The 21315-nt window shown below is 40.0% G+C and overlaps 1 protein-coding gene across 2 annotated transcripts; it reads right to left on the bottom strand.

The window, feature by feature from the left end:
- Positions 1 to 1049: 1049 nt before the first annotated feature.
- LOC115187745 (gasdermin-E-like) lies at positions 1050 to 20391 on the bottom strand. Of its 2 annotated transcripts, none has more exons than XM_029746766.1 (10): positions 20242 to 20391; positions 19640 to 19892; positions 19231 to 19435; positions 18439 to 18613; positions 15959 to 16070; positions 15195 to 15320; positions 12783 to 12910; positions 5134 to 5305; positions 4954 to 5027; positions 1050 to 2706 (listed from the first exon to the last, which is right to left on the bottom strand). In XM_029746766.1, exons 1-10 carry the CDS (start codon positions 20284 to 20286, stop codon positions 2479 to 2481), a joined length of 1518 nt encoding a protein of 505 aa, XP_029602626.1. In that variant the 5' UTR covers positions 20287 to 20391; the 3' UTR covers positions 1050 to 2478. The 2 variants fall into 2 exon arrangements, with proteins under 2 accessions (XP_029602626.1, XP_029602625.1); XM_029746765.1 differs by having other exon boundaries at positions 15950 to 16070; positions 20242 to 20389.
- Between the last annotated feature and the right edge of the window lie 924 nt (positions 20392 to 21315).

Here is a 21315-nt window from a genome sequence, read left to right as displayed (position 1 = left end):
TGTTGTTGTCATAAGGGTCACTTGACAATGCAAAACATGTAGGACCCCCCTCACCCCCCAAAAATGTATTTAATTTAACTGTACTGTCTATAAAAATATGAATGTGTATATATGAACAGTGTGTAAATAGTATTTTTGTTGTCTCTTGGTGTCTTTCCAATAGACACTGAGTATAACAAACATTTGGAACACCTTCCTAATATTGAGTTGTACCCCTCAGAACAGTCTCAGTTCATCAGGACATGGACTCTACACGGTGTCTAAAGCATTCAACAGGGATGCTGGCCCATGTTGACTCCAATGCTTCCCACAGTTGTGTCAAGTTGGCTGGATGTCCTCTGGGTGGTGAAACATTCTTGATACACAACTGTTGAGAGTGAAAAACCCAGCAGTGTTGCAGTTCTTGACACAAACCAGTGCACCTGGCATCTACTACCATTCTCTGTTCAAAGGCACTTAAATATTTTGTCTTGCCCATTCACCCTCTGAATGGCACACATACACAATCCATGTCTTCATTGTCTCAAGGCTTGAAAATCGTTCTTTAACCTGTCTCCTCCCCTTCATCTACACTGACTGAAGTGGACTTAAAAAGTGGCATCAATAAGGGATTCACCTGGATTCACCTGGTCAGTCTATTTCATGTCTTAATGTTTTGTACACTCTGTGTATAACTATTATTTTAATGTAATATCTTATGTTGTTCTTGTCTATAACTGTTATTTTAATGTAATGTAATGTAATATCTTATGTTGTTCTTGTCTATAACTATTATTTTAATGTAATGTAATGTAATATCTTGTGTTGTTCTTGTCTATAACTATTATTTTAATGTAATGTAATGTAATATCTTGTGTTGTTCTTGTCTATAACTGTTCTGTAATTTGTCATGTATTTGTATGTTTCATGTGGACTCCAGGAAGAGTAGCTGCTGCATGTGCAGTATCTAATGGGGATCCTAATAAATTAACCCCCCCCCACCCCCCCTCTGTAATGTGCCTTTATGTTGTATTATCTAATGATTAGAAGAATGGAGGTCGGGACGTCTGATCGTTTGTTGAACTTTATTGAAAACATTACAAGGATACATACACTGTTGTTCACTAGTTCTTTAGCTCAACTAGAGCAGGAGTAAAACATGGAATGGTTCAAATAGGATTTATAATTGACATAATATCTGCCATTTAGCAGACACTTTTATCCAAAGCAACTTACAGTCATGTGTGTGTACCTGTTACGTATGGGTAGTCCTGGGAATCAAACCCACTACCATGTGGCTCTACCAACTGCACTACAGAGGACCATATTCTCTCTCTCTCTCAATTCAAATGGCTTTATTAGCATGGGAAACATATGTTTACATTGCTAAAGCAAGTGAAATAGATAATAAACAAAAATGAACAGTAAACATTACGCTCACCAAATATGATGTAAGAATATTGGAAGACAAATACACAATGCAGTGAATTAACGATCAATGGAAATAGTTGTTTTTCAGTTCAACGTCTGTTTAGAACCTGCGTGTGGGATTCTAGTCCAGGACTCATAGCTACATAAGGCAAGTTCTCATTGGTCCAATTTGTCTATACATTAAGCCTGAAACGGGATACTTGGTATTTGGCCTTTGGCCCAATTTTACTGCAAGTAATTATATTTGGTCAACCACTGTCACAATGTCGACTGAAGGTGGCGCCTCTCCTCGTTAGGGTGGCGCTCGACGGTCGTCATCGCCGGCCTACTAGCTGCCACCGATCCTCTTTTCATTTTCTTTTGGTGAGGTCAGGTTTATGTGTGCACCTGTATTGTGTTAGATCGTTAGTGGGGGGGTTATTTAGTCTCTCTGTTTAGGTTTGGGTATTGTCCGTGATTGTTTTTGTCTGGTTTGGTTAGGTTGGGGTTGAGGCATTTTCCTCTGTATTTTGTGTATTTAAGGCAACGAGTTTTTGGGCTGCGCCCCTACTCTGTTTTCGGGCTCTTGCTGTATTTGGTATTTTTGCCCTGCCTTACATGTTGTTGGCAGTTTGGACTATTGCCTATTAAACGTGTGTTCACGGACCTTGGTCTCCTGCGCCTGACTTCACCCCTCCTGCTGCTTTGAGTTCCCTGACAACCACAAGCAAGGCTTGGGTATAAACTACATCCTGTCTCTTTGTTCAATAGAGAAACATTGAGGACAGGGAAGAATAACCATCTATCATCTACGTTCTAGCATAACCACTATGATTTGTTCTCTTTGAAAAACATTTTTTTTCTCCCCCTGATTTGCATTGGGCTCTGTGTTATTGAATAATAACATCAACTGCTAACAATGTCAATATACAGTGATGTAACGATCTGCAGATAGTTAAAGTACAAAAGGGAAAAAAATAAACATAAATATGAGTTCGTCACTGGTTGCCCTTTTCTTGTGGCAACAGGTCACATCTCTCTGTCTCCCTGTCTTTCTGTCTCTCTGTCTCTCTGTCTCTTTCTCTCAGCTTACAGTAAAGAGGCCAGGCCTTTCACAGTGATACTCATGACCAGAGGAAGGTATCCAGGCTGGTCCTTCATCTCTGTCCTCAGTGTGTCCTCCTCTCTCTTCAGTGTAACTTTAGAGTGACCAAAGAGACTCTCTGTCCTCCCAAGCACCTCCTCCTCAGTCAGAACAGCCAGACCTGCATCTCTCAGAGAGAGGGTCTCCCCACTCCCTGCTGCCACATGCTGCACCTGGAGGACAAGCAGCACAGGAATACATGCTTTATGTTCTGGGTCATTCTCGAGTTACTGTTGCATTTCCATCCCTCGACTTTGCATTTGTGACAAACACTTTAAAATGACAAATAATTAGAGATTATACATGTTTTAATTGATATTTAACTGTTTATCAATGTGAAACATAATGGAAGTCTTTATACTGCAAAACTTTCTTAGTGACATGTTTTTGGGATCTATTGTTTTGAATGTTATAAAATTAAACAAAAGTATTGGATATATTTTATAGATCAATAAAAACAAATATAATATGTTGTTACCCCTTGAACATCACTCATTACAAATACATGTAATGAGTAATATATATATATATATATATTGCCAGGACGCTCTTGAAAAAGAGATTTTAAATCTCAATGAGCCCTTCCTGGTTAAATAAAGGTTAAATAAATAAAAATAAAAAATATATATATATATATATATACTACAAAGTAAACAAAATTAATGAATACACTGTATATAGATCAATAAAGCAAAGAAGGCCATTAAAATATATATATATATATTTACAATTATTATGTGTCCCTAAGTTTTATGTAATTAGTGTTACCGCCTTAAAAATCACTCATTACAAAGATATACAAGGACCTTGAGCATTCCTTGCAATGGCAAACTGTTATCAGGTTAGGGGTCAATATTAAAGAAGATTATTAGCTAATGACACCCTTTATTATGTCATCAATGTTATGATTCCATAGATCATTTGGTGTGTTTAAATAAAACATATCATTGGTGTAATACATTTAAATGAAGGGAAATTACACTCTGAGCAAAATGATTAATCAAATATCTTTTAGTAAATGATTTAGTCAATTCTTTTTAAAGGTTAAATGACCTTAGATTTGAGATCGGTGGCCTCCATTTAAGAAAATCCTAAAATACTTACAAAAAGTAATTGGTGTGACCTATACTTTGATGCAACTCGTCATTCAGGGCAGCCCCACCACTATCCAGTAGATGGTGCTGTTCTGCATGTAATTCTGGTTTTCATTCATGTCACAACATTATATCAGTATGCAAACACATTTGATTTGTAATTTCTTGAGCTAATAAGGCATATAGTACATGCTCGCTTCCCTGTTGAATTGTTATTTTGCCAAATTTTATTTGAGGAAAGGCAGCTCGCTAATGCAGCTGTTTCATTCTCACTCAGTGATCTGTTGTGGAGAGGCTAGCCAGGGGCCTCAGTCAGCTGTAGCCCACTTGGGTGCTGCTATAGAGATTCATTAGTAGTGTCCGCCCAAGAAGGCTTGATGTCATTTGCCACAGATAAATAGACGTCTTATCTCCGGTAGCAATTTCATAGTTGTTTATCGTCTTCTAGTTAGCTAGCTGAAAAGTCATCATGAATCATGTCAACAATCACCCAGCAAATTATTTTAAAACTTGTAGAGATAAAACATCTTGGTGCTCATCAACCACTGAACAGGCCTCAGTTAAAATAAAGCAAGATAGAAAATAATTAAACCTGAGTGGTTTGGATGGAACTTGCGGTGGCTAACAGCTGTTTGAGGAGGCTAGCTAGCTAGCTAGCTACTACGTGTTGTTAATGATTGATGTCAGAATGTAATAACCCAGGGAACTGTATCTATACAATGGTTGAAGCGAGGCAGGGAGTAGCTTTATAAACCGTTGTTGCTTTATTCATAACCTGAGCATCTTGTTAACAGACAGGCAACTGCACTCAGAATGGTGTTCTGCTGCGTCCCAATACTCTAACAATGATTATCAATATTGCAGACCGATGGTGATATATTTCTGAAGTAAAATAGACTTTACTCTATAAAGTATGCTGGACTACCGTGGTCTTCCTTGCAATAGGAGCCAAAGATCTGGGCAGTAGCTTTATACACTGGTAATAACCCTTATGTTATAACGTTTATGTGTGTGGCTCAAACTCACTGCTGGGATTGGTTATTATTTAGGATGGTGCATTCAATGTGTAGTGTAGTAATTTATCGATGCATATTCACTTTTTTCATTGAGTTTCCCCACCAATATTTTTATGTTAAAAATCGCCACTGGTTACCATCATTGGTGTTACTACTGTTACTGGTGGTACAATGTTATCATAATGGTATAAATATTAGTTTATTTAAAATGGGAAGATATGCCCCAATACATTTACATGAACAAAAAGCTAGAAAAATGAACTCCAGGTCATACAGGACTGGAGGCTCAATCAAGCAGGTGTGAACTCACCAGGATCTGCAGGGCCTGTAAGACTGGAGGACTGCAACAGGATCCCAACACAGAGAGACCCTCATCTGTCATTCCTGAAGAAATTATTATGCACACATAAAACCACAGTAGTGAACCTAGTTTCCCAGGAACTGATCAAATAATAACTGGAGAATAACTGAAAACTGCTCTCTATCTCACCGTCCATGGCACTGACAATGAGGTGGATGGCACTGAGAAGTGAGGATCTGAACTCATCCTCATCCTTCCCAACACATTGGTCTACAAGATCCAGTATGACCTGGACTGTTTCCCTCTCAGACTCTTCCAGATCACCCAGGTCAGGAGTCTCACCATCACACATCTGATCCAGCTGTGACAAGAGAGAAACAGAGAGAGAGAGATAGATAGACAGACAGACAGACAGACAGACAGACAGACAGACAGACAGACAGACAGACATACAGACAGACAGACAGACAGACAGACAGACAGACAGGGAGAGACAGACAGGGAGAGACAGACAGGGAGAGACAGACAGGGAGAGACAGAGATAGAAAGAGAGACAGAAAGAATGGTAAAAAGAGACAAGGCAAGAAGGGCCTTTGCTCTTGGTTGCGACAGTTAGCCTAGTGGTTTAGAGCGTTGGGCCAGTAACCAGCAGGTAGCCTAGTGGTTTAGAGCGTTGGGCCAGTAACCAGCAGGTAGCCTAGTGGTTTAGAGCGTTGGGCCAGTAACCAGCAGGTAGCCTAGTGGTTTAGAGCGTTGGGCCAGTAACCAGCAGGTAGCCTAGTGGTTTAGAGCGTTGGGCCAGTAACCAGCAGGTAGCCTAGTGGTTTAGAGCGTTGGGCCAGTAACCAGCAGGTAGCCTAGCGGTTAGAGCGTTGGGCCAGTAACCAGCAGGTAGCCTAGTGGTTTAGAGCGTTGGGCCAGTAACCAGCAGGTAGCCTAGTGGTTTAGAGCGTTGGGCCAGTAACCAGCAGGTAGCCTAGTGGTTAGAGCGTTGGGCCAGTAACCAGCAGGTAGCCTAGTGGTTAGAGCGTTGGGCCAGTAACCAGCAGGTAGCCTAGTGGTTAGAGCGTTGGGCCAGTAACCAGCAGGTAGCCTAGTGGTTTAGAGCGTTGGGCCAGTAACCAGCAGGTAGCCTAGTGGTTAGAGCGTTGGGCCAGTAACCAGCAGGTAGCCTAGTGGTTTAGAGCGTTGGGCCAGTAACCAGCAGGTAGCCTAGTGGTTTAGAGCGTTGGGCCAGTAACCAGCAGGTAGCCTAGTGGTTTAGAGCGTTGGGCCAGTAACCAGCAGGTAGCCTAGTGGTTAGAGCGTTGGGCCAGTAACCAGCAGGTAGCCTAGTGGTTTAGAGCGTTGGGCCAGTAACCAGCAGGTAGCCTAGTGGTTAGAGCGTTGGGCCAGTAACCAGCAGGTAGCCTAGTGGTTTAGAGCGTTGGGCCAGTAACCAGCAGGTAGCCTAGTGGTTAGAGCATTGGGCCAGTAACCAGCAGGTAGTCTAGTGGTTAGAGCATTGGGCCAGTAACCAGCAGGTAGCCTAGTGGTTAGAGCATTGGGCCAGTAACCAGCAGGTAGCCTAGTGGTTAGAGCATTGGGCCAGTAACCAAAAGGTTGCTAGATCAAATCTCCGAGTAGACAAGGTAAAAATCTGATGTTCTGCTCCTGAACAAGGCAGTTAACCCACTGTTCCTCAGATGTCATTGTAAATAAGAATTTGTTCTTAACTGACTTTCCTGGTTAAATAAAAAAATGGCATCAAAATGAACATAAAATTTGACATTCCAATTAGGATTTTGCTAAAAATACTTGAATCAGATATAGAACCTGTTGCCACTGGTAATGGTTGTGAGGTCTGGGGTCCGCTCACAAAATGGGACAAACACCAAATTGAGACTCTGCATGCAGAATTCTGCAAAAATATCCTCCGTGTACAACATAAAATACCAAATAATGCATGCAGAGCAGAATTGGGGCGATACCCACTAATTATCAAAATCCAGAAAAGAGCCATTAAAACTTCTTGGTGACAGGTGGCAGATATCAGAAATTCAGATGAATAACGTTTCCAAATTAAACTGCCTACTACTCGGGCCCAGAAGGTAGGATATGCATATCATGAGCAGATTTGGATAGAAAACACTCGGAAGTTTCTAAAACTGTTTGAATGATGTCTGTGAGTATAACAGAACTCATATGGCAGGCAAAAACCTGAGAAAAAATCCAACCAGGAAGTGGTTTGTAGTTTTTCTATCTAATCCCTATTCAAACAACAGTGTCTGTGGGGTCATTTTGCACTTCCTAAGGCTTCCACTAGATGTCAACAGTCTTTAGAACCTTGTTTTATGCTTCTACTGTTACTGGGCAGAGAATAGGAGCTGACTCAGAACAAAACATAAATATGGAGTTTATCGAACAAAACAAACATTGCTTGTGGGAGTCCTGGGAGTTTTTTCTGACGAAGATCAGCAAAGGTAAGTGAAGATTTATAATACTAATTCTGAGTTTAGTTCACTCCAGAACTTGGCAGGTAACTGTATAGCTTGCTTTGATGGCTGAGCTCTGTACTCAGAATATTGAAAAATGTGCTTTCGCCGTAAAGCTATTTTAAAATCTGACACAGTGGTTGCATTAAGGAGAAGTGTATCTATAATTCTTTCAATAACTGTTGTAAATTTGATCAACGTTTATGATGAGTATTTTTGTAAATTGATGTGCTCATTCACCGGATGTTTTGGAGGGAATACATTTTCTGAACATCACGCGCCAATGTAAAATGGAGTTTATGGATATAAATATGAACTTTATCGAACAAAACATACATGTATTGTGTAACATTGAGTCCTGGGAGTGCCATCTGATGAAGATCATCAAAGGTTAGTGATTCATTTTAGCTGTATTTCTGAGTTTTGTGACGCCTCTCCTTGCTTGGAAAATGGCTGTGTGGTTTTTCTTGTTTAGGCGCTGTCCTAACATAATCTAATGTTATGCTTTCGCAGTAAAGCCTTTTTGAAATCGGACACTGTGGTTGGATTAAGGAGAATCTTATCTTTAAAATGGTATATAATACTTGTATGTTTGAGAAATTTGAATTAGGAGATTTTTGTTGTTTTGAATTTGTCGCCCTGCTATTTCACTGGCTGTTGATAGTGTGTACCACGGGTGGGACATGTCCCAGAGAGGTTAAATTCTACAACCACCTAAAAGGAAGCGATTCCCAAACCTTCCATAACAAAGCCATCAACTACAGAGAGATGAAACTGGAGAAGATTCCCCTACCAAGCTGGTCCTGGGGCTCTGTTCACAAATACAAACAGACCCCACAGAGCCCCAGGACAGCAACAGCAACATAATTAGACCCAACCAAATCATGAGAAAACAAAAAGATAATTACTTGACACATTGGAAAGAATTAACAAAAAACTGAGCAAACTAGAGTGCTATTTGGCCCTAAACAGAGAGTACACAGTGGCAGAATACCTGACCAATGTGACTGACCCAAAATTAAAGAAAGCTTTGACTATGTACAGATTCAGTGAGCATAGCCTTGCTATTGAGAAAGGCCACCATAGGCAGACCTGGATCTCAAGAGAAGACAGGCTATGTGCACACTAGCTACAAAATGTGGTGGAAACTGAGCTGCACTTCCTAACCTCCTGCCAAATGTATGGCCATATTAGAGACACATATTTCCCTCAGATTACACAAACCCACAAAGAATTTGAAAACAAATCAAATTTGGATAAACTCCCATATCTATTGGGTGAAATACCACAATGTGCCATCACAGAAGCAAGAATTGTGACCTGTTGCCACAAGAAAAGGGCAACCAGTAAAGAAAAAATACAATTTTAAATACAGCCCGTATTTACGTTTATTTATTTTTGCTTTTGTACTTTAACTATGTGCACATCGTTGCAACACATTTGAAAAATGTCTTTATTCTTTTGGAACTTTTGTGAGTGTAATGTTTACTGTTAATTTTTTGTTTATTTCACTTTTGTTTATTATCTATTTCACTTGCTTTGGCAATGTAAACATACAGTACCAGTCAAAAGTTTGGACATATCTACTCATTCAAGGGTTTTTCTTCATTTTTATTATTTTCTATATTGTAGAATAAGTGAAGACATAAAAACGATGAAATTACACATATGGAATCATGTAGTAACCAAAAAAGTGTTAAACAAATCAAAATATATTTTAGATTCTTCAAAATAGCCACCCTTTACCTTGATGACAGCTTTGCACACTCTTGGCATTCTCTCAACCAGCTTCACATGGAATGCTTTTCCAACAGTCTTGAAGTAGTTCCCACATATGCTGAGCACTTGCTGGCTGCTTTTCCTTCACTCTGCAGTCCAATTCATCCCAAACCATCTCAATTGGGTTGAGGTTGGGTGATTGTGGAGGCCAAGTCATCTGATAAAGCACTCTATCACTCTCCTTCTTGGTCAAATAGCCCTTACACAGCCTGGAGGTGTGTTTTGGGTCATTGTCCTGTTGAAAAACAAATGATAGTCCCACTAAGCACAAACCAGATGGGATGGAGTATCGCTGCAGAATGCTGTGGTAGCCATGCTGGTTAAGTGTGCCTTGAATTATAAATAATTCACAGACAGTGTCTCTAGCAAAGCACCCCACACCATCACACCTCCTCCTCCGTGCTTCCCGGTGGGAACCACACATGCGGAGATAATCCGTTCACCTACTCTGCATCTCACAAAGACACGGCGGCTGGAACCAAAAATCTCAAATTTGGACTCATCAGACCAAAGTTGTGATGTGATGAGGTTGGATACAGGTGCAGAGAAGAGACCAGACGAGGAATCAGTGGTTAAACATAAATACTTTACTGAGAAACGATATCCAAAGGATCACAGTAACAACAAACACTAAGTCTGGAAACTCACTCAGGAAACAAACGCACACAGTAAACAATTGAAGCTTCAGCAAAGGAAACCAGAAAACACACCTCTTTTAACAGGGAACTCATAGAGGAGTAGTAGGACATAGCTGAGAAGTGTTAATGTCTCAAGGTGACAGGTGGAACCATGACAAAGGACATACAGTGCCTTGCGAAAGTATTCGGCCCCCTTGAACTTTTCAACCTTTTGCCACATTTCAGGCTTCAAACATAAAGATATAAAACTGTAATTTTTTGTGAAGAATCAACAACAAGTGGGACACAATCATGAAGTGGAACGAAATTTATTGGATATTTCAAACTTTTTTAACAAATAAAACACTGAAAAATTGGGCGTGCAAAATTATTCAGCCCCCTTAAGTTAATACTTTGTAGCACCACCTTTTGCTGTGATTACAGCTGTAAGTCGCTTGGGGTATGTCTCTATCAGTTTTGCACATCGAGAGACTGAAATCTTTGCCCATTCCTCCTTGCAAAACAGCTCGAGCTCAGTGAGATTGGATGGAGAGCGTTTGTGAAAAGCAGTTTTCAGTTCTTTCCACAGATTCTCGATTGGATTCAGGTCTGGACTTTGACTTGGCCATTCTAACACCTGGATATGTTAATTTGTGAACCATTCCATTGTAGATTTTGCTTTATGTTTTGGATCATTGTCTTGTTGGAAGACAAATCTCCGTCCCAGTCTCAGGTCTTTTGCAGACTCCATCAGGTTTTCTTCCAGAATGGTCCTGTATTTTGCTCCATCCATCTTCCCATCAATTTTAACCATCTTCCCTGCCCCCGCTGAAGAAAAGCAGGCCCAAACCATGATGCTGCCATCACCATGTTTGACAGTGGGGATGGTGTGTTCAGGGTGATGAGCTGTGTTGCTTTTACGCCAAACATAATGTTTTGTATTGTTTGCAAAATTTCGATTTTGGTTTCATCTGACCAGAGCACCTTCTTCCACATGTTTGGTGTGTCTCCCAGGTGGCTAGTGGCAAAGTTTAAATGACACTTTTTATGGATATCTTTAAGAAATGGCTTTCTTCTTGCCACTCTTCCATAAAGGCCAGATTTGTGCAGTATACGACTGATTGTTGTCCTATGGACAAAGTCTCCCACCTCAGCTGTAGATCTCTGCAGTTCATCCAGAGTGATCATGGGCCTCTTGGCTGCATCTCTGATCAGTCTTCTCCTTGTATGAGCTGAAAGTTTAGAGGGACGGCCGGGTCTTCGTAGATTTGCAGTGGTCTGATACTCCTTCCATTTCAATATTATCGCTTGCACAGTGCTCCTTGGGATGTTTAAAGCTTGGGAAATCTTTTTGTATCCAAATCCGGCTTTAAACTTCTCCACAACAGTATCTCGGACCTGCCTGGTGTGTTCCTTGTTCTTCATGATGCTCTCTGCGCTTTAAACGGACCTCTGAGACTATCACAGAGCAGGTGCATTTATACAGAGACTTGATTACACACAGGTGGATTCTATTTATCATCATTAGTCATTTAGGTCAACATTGGATCATTCAGAGATCCTCACTGAACTTCTGGAGAGAGTTTGCTGCACTGAAAGTAAAGGGGCTGTATACTTTTGCACGGCCAATTTTTCAGTTTTTTATTTGTTAAAAAAGTTTGAAATATCCAATAAATTTCGTTCCACTTCATAATTGTGTCCCACTTGTTGTTGATTCTTCACAAAAAATTACAGTTTTATATCTTTATGTTTGAAGCCTGAAATGTGGCAAAAGGTCGAAAAGTTCAAGGGGGCCGAATACTTTCGCAAGGCACTGTATTTCCACCCGTCTAATGTTCATTGCTTGTGTTTCTTAGCCCAAGCAAGTCTCTTCTTATTATTGGTGTCCTTTAGTAGTGGTTCATCTTTGCAGCAATTCGACCATGAAGGCCTGATTCACACAGTCTCCTCTGAACAGTTAATGTTGAGATGTTTCTTTTACTTGAACTCCATAAGCATTTATTTGGGCTGCAATTTCTGAGGCTGGTAACTCTAATGAACTTTCTTTCCTGTGGCGGTCCTCATGAGAGCCAGTTTCGTCATAAAACTTGATGGTTTTTGTGAAATTTTCCGCATTGACTGAACTTCATGTCTTAAAGTAATGATGGACTGTATTTTCTCTTTGCTTATTTGAGCTGTTCTTGCCATAATATGGACTTGGTCTTTTACCAAGTAGGGCTATCTTCTGTCTACCACCCCTACCTTGTCACAATACAGCTGATTGGCTCACACAGCTGATTGGCTCAAGGACCGACGCTGGAGTAGAGAAGCAGGTACGGGGAGTCAAACATTTAATCGGAACAGACATGGAACAAGACAGGAACAGCATCAGCACAATGCTGAAGCAGGGAACAGAGGGGGGGAACAGACAGATATAGGGGAGGTAATGAAAGAGGTGATTGAGTCCAATAATCGCTGATGCGCGTGACGGGGAAGGCAGGAGTGCGTAATGCTGGGGAGCCTGGCGCCCTCAAGCGCCAGGGTGAAGAGCGGGATTAGGCTTGACACAAACGCATTAAGAAGGAAAGAAATTCCACAAATTAACTTTTAACAAGGCACACCTGTTAATTAAAATGCATTCCAGGTGACTACCTCATGAAGCTGGTTGAGAGAATGACAAGAGTGTTTAAAGCTGTCATCAACGCAAATGTGTTATTTCATAGTTTTAATGTCTTCACTATTATTCTACAATGTAGAAAATAGTAAAAGTAAAGAAAAACCCTTGAATGAGTACAGGTGTCTCCAATCTTCTGACTGGTACTTTATTTTTCCCAAGCCAATAAAGCCCCTTAAATTGAGACTGAATTGAATTGAGAGAGAGAGCGAAAGAGAGAGAGAGAGTATGTTACAAATATTCTGGTTGATATATTCATTCCTGCCATTAGCTGTGTGTGTGTGTTTGGGCCCTGTTTCTGTACGTCCCACTCACCACACTCTCCAGCACACTGACTGCCTCTCTGTCCTCCATGGTTGTCTTGAGGAGCTGGTGCAGAGAGGAACGTTTGGCCGCCGGAAGGGTTAACAGGAGCTGGAAATGACCATTCAGTTTCTCCAGTTCTGTCAACACACAAACAATACAGAGACCATTTTGTCAAAGTGTCATATTTTCATGTAACAAATCAATACATTTTTATATATTCCAAAAGTCTGGTAACTTTATAATTACTAATCAAAGAGAATTATTGAACATTCCATTCAGTAGACTACATTACATGTTGACCAGATGTTCCATTCAGTAGACTACATGTTGACCAGACATTCCATTCAGTAGACTACATGTTGACCAGACGTTCCATTCAGTAGACTACATTACATGTTGACCAGATGTTCCATCCAGTAGACAACATGTTGACCAGACATTCCATTCAGTAGACTACATTACATGTTGACCAGACATTCCATTCAGTAGACTACATTACATGTTGACCAGACGTTCCATTCAGTAGACTACATTACATGTTGACCAGACGTTCCATTCAGTAGACTGCATTACATGTGGACCAGACATTCCATTCAGTAGACAACATTACATGTTGACCAGAAGTTCCATTCAGTAGACTACATGTTGACCAGACATTCCATTCAGTAGACTAAATTACATGTTGACCAGACGTTCCATTCAGTAGACTTCATGTTGACCAGACGTTTCATTCAGTAGACTACATGTTGACCAGACATTCCATTCAGTAAACTACATTACATGTTGACCAGACATTTACGTCATTTAGCAGACACTCTTATCCAGAGCGACTTACATTACATTTCATGCATTTTTTTTGTACTGGCCCACCGTGGGAATCGAACCCACAACCTTGGCATTGCACACACCATGCTCTACCAACTGAGCCACAGGGAAGGCTCCATTCAGACGTTCCATTCAGTAGACTACATGTTGACCAGACATTCCATTCAGTAGACTACATTACATGTTGACCAGACGTTCCATTCAGTAGACTACATTACATGTTGACCAGACATTCCATTCAGTAGACTACATTACATGTTGACCAGACATTCCATTCAGTAGACTACATTACATGTGGACCAGACATTCCATTCAGTAGACAACATTACATGTTGACCAGACGTTCCATTCAGTAGACTACATGTTGACCAGACATTCCATTCAGTAGACTACATTACATGTTGACCAGACGTTCCATTCAGTAGACTACATTACATGTTGACCAGACATTCCATTCAGTAGACTACATTACATGTTGACCAGACATTCCATTCAGTAGACTACATTACATGTGGACCAGACATTCCATTCAGTAGACAACATTACATGTTGACCAGACGTTCCATTCAGTAGACTACATGTTGACCAGACATTCCATTCAGTAGACTACATTACATGTTGACCAGACGTTCCATTCAGTAGACTACATTACATGTTGACCAGACGTTCCATTCAGTAGACTACATTACATGTTGACCAGACGTTCCATTCAGTAGACTACATTACATGTTGACCAGACGTTCCATTCAGTAGACTACATTACATGTTGACCAGACGTTCCATTCAGTAGACTACATGTTGACCAGACGTTCCATTCAGTAGACTACATTACATGTTGACCAGACGTTCCATTCAGTAGACTACATTACATGTTGACCAGACGTTCCATTCAGTAGACTACATGTTGACCAGACGTTCCATTCAGTAGACTACATTACATGTTGACCAGATGTTCCATTCAGTAGACTACATTACATGTTGACCAGATGTTCCATTCAGTAGACTACATGTTGACCAGATGTTCCATTCGGTAGACTACATTACATGTTGACCAGATGTTCCATTCAGTAGACTACATGTTGACCAGACGTTCCATTCAGTAGACTACATATTGACCAGACATTCCATTCAGTAGACTACATTACATGTTGACCAGACGTTCCATTCAGTAGACTACATGTTGACCAGACGTTGCATTCAGTAGACTACATTACATGTTGACCAGACGTTCCATTCAGTAGACTACATTACATGTTGACCAGACGTTCCATTCAGTAGACTACATGTTGACCAGACATTCCATTCAGTAGACTACATTACACGTTGACCAGACGTTCCATTCAGTAGACTACATGTTGACCAGACGTTCCATTCAGTAGACTACATGTTGACCAGACGTTCCATTCAGTAGACTTCATGTTGACCAGACGTTCCATTCAGTAGACTACATGTTGACCAGACGTTCCATTCAGTAGACTACATTACATGTTGACCAAACGTTCCATTCAGTAGACTACATGTTGACCAAACGTTCCATTCAGTAGACTACATGTTGACCACTAGACAGGAGACATTACCCTCCACTGGCATTATTACCTTCGTTCAGATTTAGGGGGCTGTTGGCATCAAAGTCGCCTCCCAGGTCCATAATTCCATCTACTTCCAGCCCGTCCTTTGACTTATCTATTTCAAAGCCCCCATTGTTGCAGATGAGGCACAGATCTGTGGACAAGAGCAGACAACAGTCATAACCAGTCACACACAGACAGATACAGTGGATATACTAAATACAATGGCTATGCTAAATACAGTGGATTTAATAAATACAGTGGCTATAGTAAATACAGTGGATTTAATAAATACAGTGGCTATACTAAATACAGTGGGTTTAATCAATACAGTGGCTATACTAAATACAGTGGATTTAATAAATACAGTGGCTATACTAAATACAGTGGGTTTAATCAATACAGTGGCTATACTAAATACAGTGGATTTAATAAATACAGTGGCTATACTAAATACAGTGGATTTAATAAATACAGTGGCTATACTAAATACAGTGGATTTAATAAATACAGTGGCTATACTAAATACAGTGGATTTAATAAATACAGTGGCTATACTAAATACAGTGGATTTAATCAATACAGTGGCTATACTAAATACAGTGGATTTAATAAATACAGTGGCTATACTAAATACAGTGGATTTAATAAATACAGTGGCTATACTAAATACAGTGGATATAATAAATACACTGAGGAACATAGACACTGGCTGTGTACTTTATCATGGTACTTAACCATGCAGCTATACCTGGGACATTGATAAACTATACACTTCCTCACCAAACTTTCCATTGCATTTGACGTAGAGTTCAATCAGACTGTAGGCCATGACTGTATTTGCAGGAATACCCAGTGACACATCACTATCTGTCTGAGTACTGCCGCTCTGCTTCATAGAGGCCTGTGGAAAACATTTAAAATTAGTCAGAGACGTTTGGTACAAAGATGACCCAGATTCTAACCCAGACAGTCATCTATACTACACCATTACATTTTCAGGAAGTGGTTCTAATGTCAAGAACAGGAAATTATGTGGTAACTAGAGCTGGGTCGTTCCACCAATTCGGTTTGAGAAGTGTGACTTGAAAAAACAATGTGCATCTCAAGAGGTAACCTTCTTTTATGACTATAGTAAGTGCCTGTTAAGTGCCAAATAAGGTAAGTAAGGCTGAACATAACTAGGGATATCCTTGTGACAGGGGGAATGTAAGCTTCTTGTTTGCAGGGATCGGCAATTGAATGCAAACTTCACAAAACAATTGAAATTGTTAAAACATTTCTTGCATGTCTATCTATGGCGTGTTGTGATCGACCTGCTCAGCTTCCACCACAAAACACAAGAAAATTGGCAAAAATAATAAAACCAGCTCACCTGCTTTTACACTATAATTTGAATATTAGATGTTCAATATTTCTTCTGAAAAAAATATTTAAAAAGGAATAGTTTTGAGAGTTCAGTTCACATAAAAGTGTTGACCTTAAATTGAGGGACGGACATAAATGAATGCTGCCTGGATGGACAATATGCTGAATGGTGGCACTTTATCAAGTCTTTATTCATATTAAAAATCTGATTTATTGAATTCTCCATGAGGTCTATATTAATGAAAGGGCACTTCATTTAATATAACATGCTTTTAAAATTCAATATTGGTGCACAATTTATAATTAAACTATCAAGGCACTCTTTTCATGGAACAACCCAGGTACAGCATTCTGACTAAAGCAAGAGGCAGTATTACCACTACTGAACAGACATCTGTGACTATTATGACTACTGAACAGACATCTGTGACTATTACCATTACTGAACAGACATCTGTGAGTATTACCACTACTGAACAGACATCTGTGACTATTACCATTACTGAACAGACATCTGTGAGCATTACCACTACTGAACAGACATCTGTGACTATTACCACTACGGAACAGACATCTGTGACTATTACCATTACTGAACAGACATCTGTGAGTATTACCATTACTGAACAGACATCTGTGACTATTACCACTACTGAACAGACATCTGTGACTATTACGACTACTGAACAGACATCTGTGACTATTACCATTACTGAACAGACATCTGTGACTATTACCATTACTGAACAGACATCTGTGAGTATTACCATTACTGAACAGACATCTGTGACTATTACCATTACTGAACAGACATCTGTGACTATTACCACTACTGAACAGACATCTGTGAGTATTGCCATTACTGAACAGACATCTGTGACTATTACCACTACTGAACAGACATCTGTGACTATTACCACTACGGAACAGACATTTGTGAGTATTACCACTACTGAACAGACATCTGTGACTATTACCACTACTGAACAGACATATGTGACTATTACCACTACTGAACAGACATCTGTGACTATTACCACTACTGAACAGACATCTGTGAGTATTACGACTACTGAACAGACATCTGTGAGTATTACCATTACTGAACAGACATCTGTGACTATTACCACTACGGAACAGACATTTGTGAGTATTACCACTACTGAACAGACATCTGTGAGTATTACCATTACTGAACAGACATCTGTGACTATTACCATTACTGAACAGACATCTGTGACTATTACCACTACTGAACAGACATCTGTGACTATTACCACTACTGAACAGACATCTGTGAGTATTACCACTACTGAACAGACATCTGTGACTATTACCACTACTGAACAGACATCTGTGACTATTACCACAACTGAACAGACATCTGTGAGTATTACCATTACTGAACAGACAGACATCTGTGAGTATTACGACTACTGAACAGACATCTGTGACTATTACCACTACTGAACAGACATCTGTGACTATTACCACTACGGAACAGACATCTGTGAGTATTACCACTACTGAACAGATATCTGTGAGTATTACCACTACGGAACAGACATCTGTGACTATTACCACTACTGAACAGACATCTGTGAGTATTACGACTACTGAACAAACATCTGTGAGTATTACGACTACTGAACAGACAGACATATGTGAGTATTACGACTACTGAACAGACATCTGTGACTGTTACCACTACGGAACAGACATCTGTGATCTGTCAATATGGTCCTGACATTTACTTTATTTATGAAAGCCTAGCTATCATAAAGTGAGATTATTGAGATTAAAAATCTATTTTACAACAGAGATTATCTAAATCTGAGTTACCAGTAAAATATGAGGAAAATATCATTCACTTCAACAGAACACTTGGTAATCTTTCCTCCTACCTTCCCGCTCAGGAACACACAGGCACTCACGTTGGCTCCTACATTGCCACGCTTCTGGACATTGTTTGTGACCGGGCAAGGTAGTGATGTCGTAATCCTCTCCGTCAAGACGCCTAACACTGCCCTGGGATTCACACGGGTCTGCTTGATCACAGGATGGGACATGTCCAGAACTCTGCAGGAGGGACCCATTTTAGGTAATATTACATAGAAATCTGGAAACACTGGAAAGCTACTTTAAAAGTAAAGAAAATGGATGTAACAATCACAGATTGTCCCTTTAAACTAAGCTAGTAGTGAAAACAGTGAGGATGTTGTTTAAGTTTAAGGAAGTTGCTAAACCAGTACAGTTCCACTTCTTTGTTATCTGAAAGCACTTCAACCTGAAAATGACATTTTTACACAAAAGATGCCAGCCTGATGTCATTGCAAACAGTTTTGCTCGCTGGTCTTGGGTCTGAATATTGACTCCTTGGGAAAGTGAACTGTATGATGTATTATGACTGTATTATGATGTATTATGATGAATTATGAATGTATTATGATGTATTATGACTGTATTATGACTGTATCAGAATGTATTATGACTGTATAGGACTGTATTGTGACTATATTGTGACTGTATTATGATGTATTAGGACTGTATATGACTGTATTATGATGTATTATGACTGTATTATGATGTATTGTGACTGTATTATGATGTATTGTGACTGTATTATGATGTATTATGACTGTATTGTGACTGTAATATGACTGTATTGAACATACGTACAGTATAGGGTAACTCACCTGTCTTTTGAGTAGTTGTGTAACTCCTTCACATCAACCTTCTCTTTGTTCAGGCTGCCAAGGGACAGCTTCTGTTTGGTGGACCATTTCCCTCCCACGGTAATGTTGAAATCAGCCAACTTTGCCTCCACGTTTCCGTCTGTGTTCATTTCTTTCTTGTCACCAAATGTCCCACTGTAGTCCACAAAGTCAGACTCCTTGACAGCTGAGGGAATGTTCAACATTTGAATGGATTCTATGCTATTATACCACAGCACATATCTATAACATCCACATCCATGACATTATCATTGTCCTATTCTGCTCAGAAAAACAAGAGTAGAATAAGTAAGTAAATCAATGGTCACATATTTTAGAACAACAACAACCCATATGTTATTTGTCACTATCGGGATGCTCTGGTACTTACTTGGGCTTAAAGGTGTGTTTCCAGGCTCTCCAGGCTTCAGGACATCACCGAGGGTAAAACCAGGGGACTGGTATTTGGGTTCCTGCCAGAAGCATCTGTGCCTGGTCTTGACAATGAGTGATCGGAGTTTCAGTTTGTCTGTGTCATTCAGACTGGACACAGGGATCAGGTGTCCCTCATGATCTGTGTCCTTCACGAAGGCTTTTGTGGCTTTGGCAAACATCTGAGAGATGGTGGTGGATCGTTTTTCTTCCTGCAGCAGATGACAAAGACACAAATGACAAAGACATCTAAGAAACAAAACTAGGACGAACACATCGACACTCAATACATACAACAGCTTCTGAAGAGCATTTAAATACATTTCACACACATGAAAGATGGCAAAACACTCAGTAATGCAAACATAAACTTTGAAAGGTTCACTTTCCAGTGAAAAAGAGCGTATCAGAACAGAGTAGCCAACAGGAAATACATACAGGAAATAATTTCAGACCAAAATGTTGGTTATATATCATTCAAGACTATACAAAGCATGCTGTATATTTTTCTTAATTGTTTTATTTCAACAATCTGCAAGAGCTTCAATACTAGGTTCTCACCAATTCTTCCTCTGGGTCCTTATGACTGACAGGTTGTAGAGACATAGTCTTAAGAAGGAGATACTAGTATGTCTGAAATTCATTAGCCAAGAGTTCATTACATACTAGTAGGAGGAGTCTCTTTAACTTAACCTCTTCCTGGGAAATTGTCCTGGTCCACTCTTACAAACCTGCTCTTCACTTCTGTTTTATTTCATGAGAAAATAACTTCACTAGAAGCAGTTAGAACTCAAGGAGCAACATGCCTGTAATATTTTGTGTTTAAGAGCAGGGAATTGGCTGTCATCCATTGCTATGTCCTTGGTACATGCCAAGTTGCAGGGAAGCATTATGTGGTTTAAGTGTTGTCATCCTCATGTCAGTGAAGCAGTGTTGGGGAGTAGTTCTTACATGTAATTCAACATAGCACAGTTTAGTTTGTACAAGTACATGAGTGTACATATGGCGAAGGTGCTTAGCTGGAAGGTCCAAGTGGAGAGTGGGCTGTAGGTCCAAGTAGCTGGAAGGTGCAAGTAGAGAGTGTGTTGGAGGACCAAGTAGCTGGAAGGTCCAAGTAGAGAGTGTGTTGGAGGACCAAGTAGCTGGAAGGTCCAAGTAGAGAGTGTGCTGGAGGACCAAGTAGCTGGAAGGTGCAAGTAGAGAGTGTGCTGGAGGTCCAAGTAGCTGGAAGGTCCAAGTAAAGATTGTGCTGGAGGTCCAAGTAGCTGGAAGGTCCAAGTAGAGATTGTGCTGGAGGTCCAAGTAGCTGGAAGGTCCAAGTAGAGATTGTGCCAGTTTACTCTCTCAAATGACACCTTCTTAATAATAATAACAGACTTCACAAAAATGTCACCACTATGATATTTAATTAGATCTCATGGGGCATCTAACATACAAGCCAGTTACAGTTGAAGTCGGAAGTTTACATACTCCTTAGCCAAATACATTTAAACTCAGTTTTTCACAATTCCTGACTTTTAATCCTAGTACAAATGCCATGTTTTAGGTCAGTTAGGATCACCACTAAGAATGTGAAATGTCAGAATAATAGTAGAGAGAATGATTTATTTCAGCTTTAATTTCTTTCATCACATT

This window comes from Salmo trutta, unplaced genomic scaffold (genome assembly GCF_901001165.1).
Source record: "Salmo trutta unplaced genomic scaffold, fSalTru1.1, whole genome shotgun sequence".
Taxonomy (NCBI): domain Eukaryota; kingdom Metazoa; phylum Chordata; class Actinopteri; order Salmoniformes; family Salmonidae; genus Salmo; species Salmo trutta.
The sequence above is the reverse complement of the archived record's forward strand: the minus strand, read 5'-3'. Positions and strand labels throughout refer to the sequence as shown.

Bases quoted from the DNA above. Each gene is read 5' to 3' on its own strand.
- LOC115187745 (XM_029746765.1), bottom strand. From the start codon at position 20,286: ATGTCTCTACAACCTGTCAGTCATAAGGACCCAGAGGAAGAATTG. The intron at 18,614-19,230 runs GTGAGTTACCCT...TCCCTCCTGCAG, and splicing joins CACAACTACTCAAAAGACAG to AGTTCTGGACATGTCCCATC. The intron at 15,321-15,949 runs GTGAGGAAGTGT...TCTTGTCCACAG, and splicing joins CAAATGCAATGGAAAGTTTG to ATCTGTGCCTCATCTGCAAC.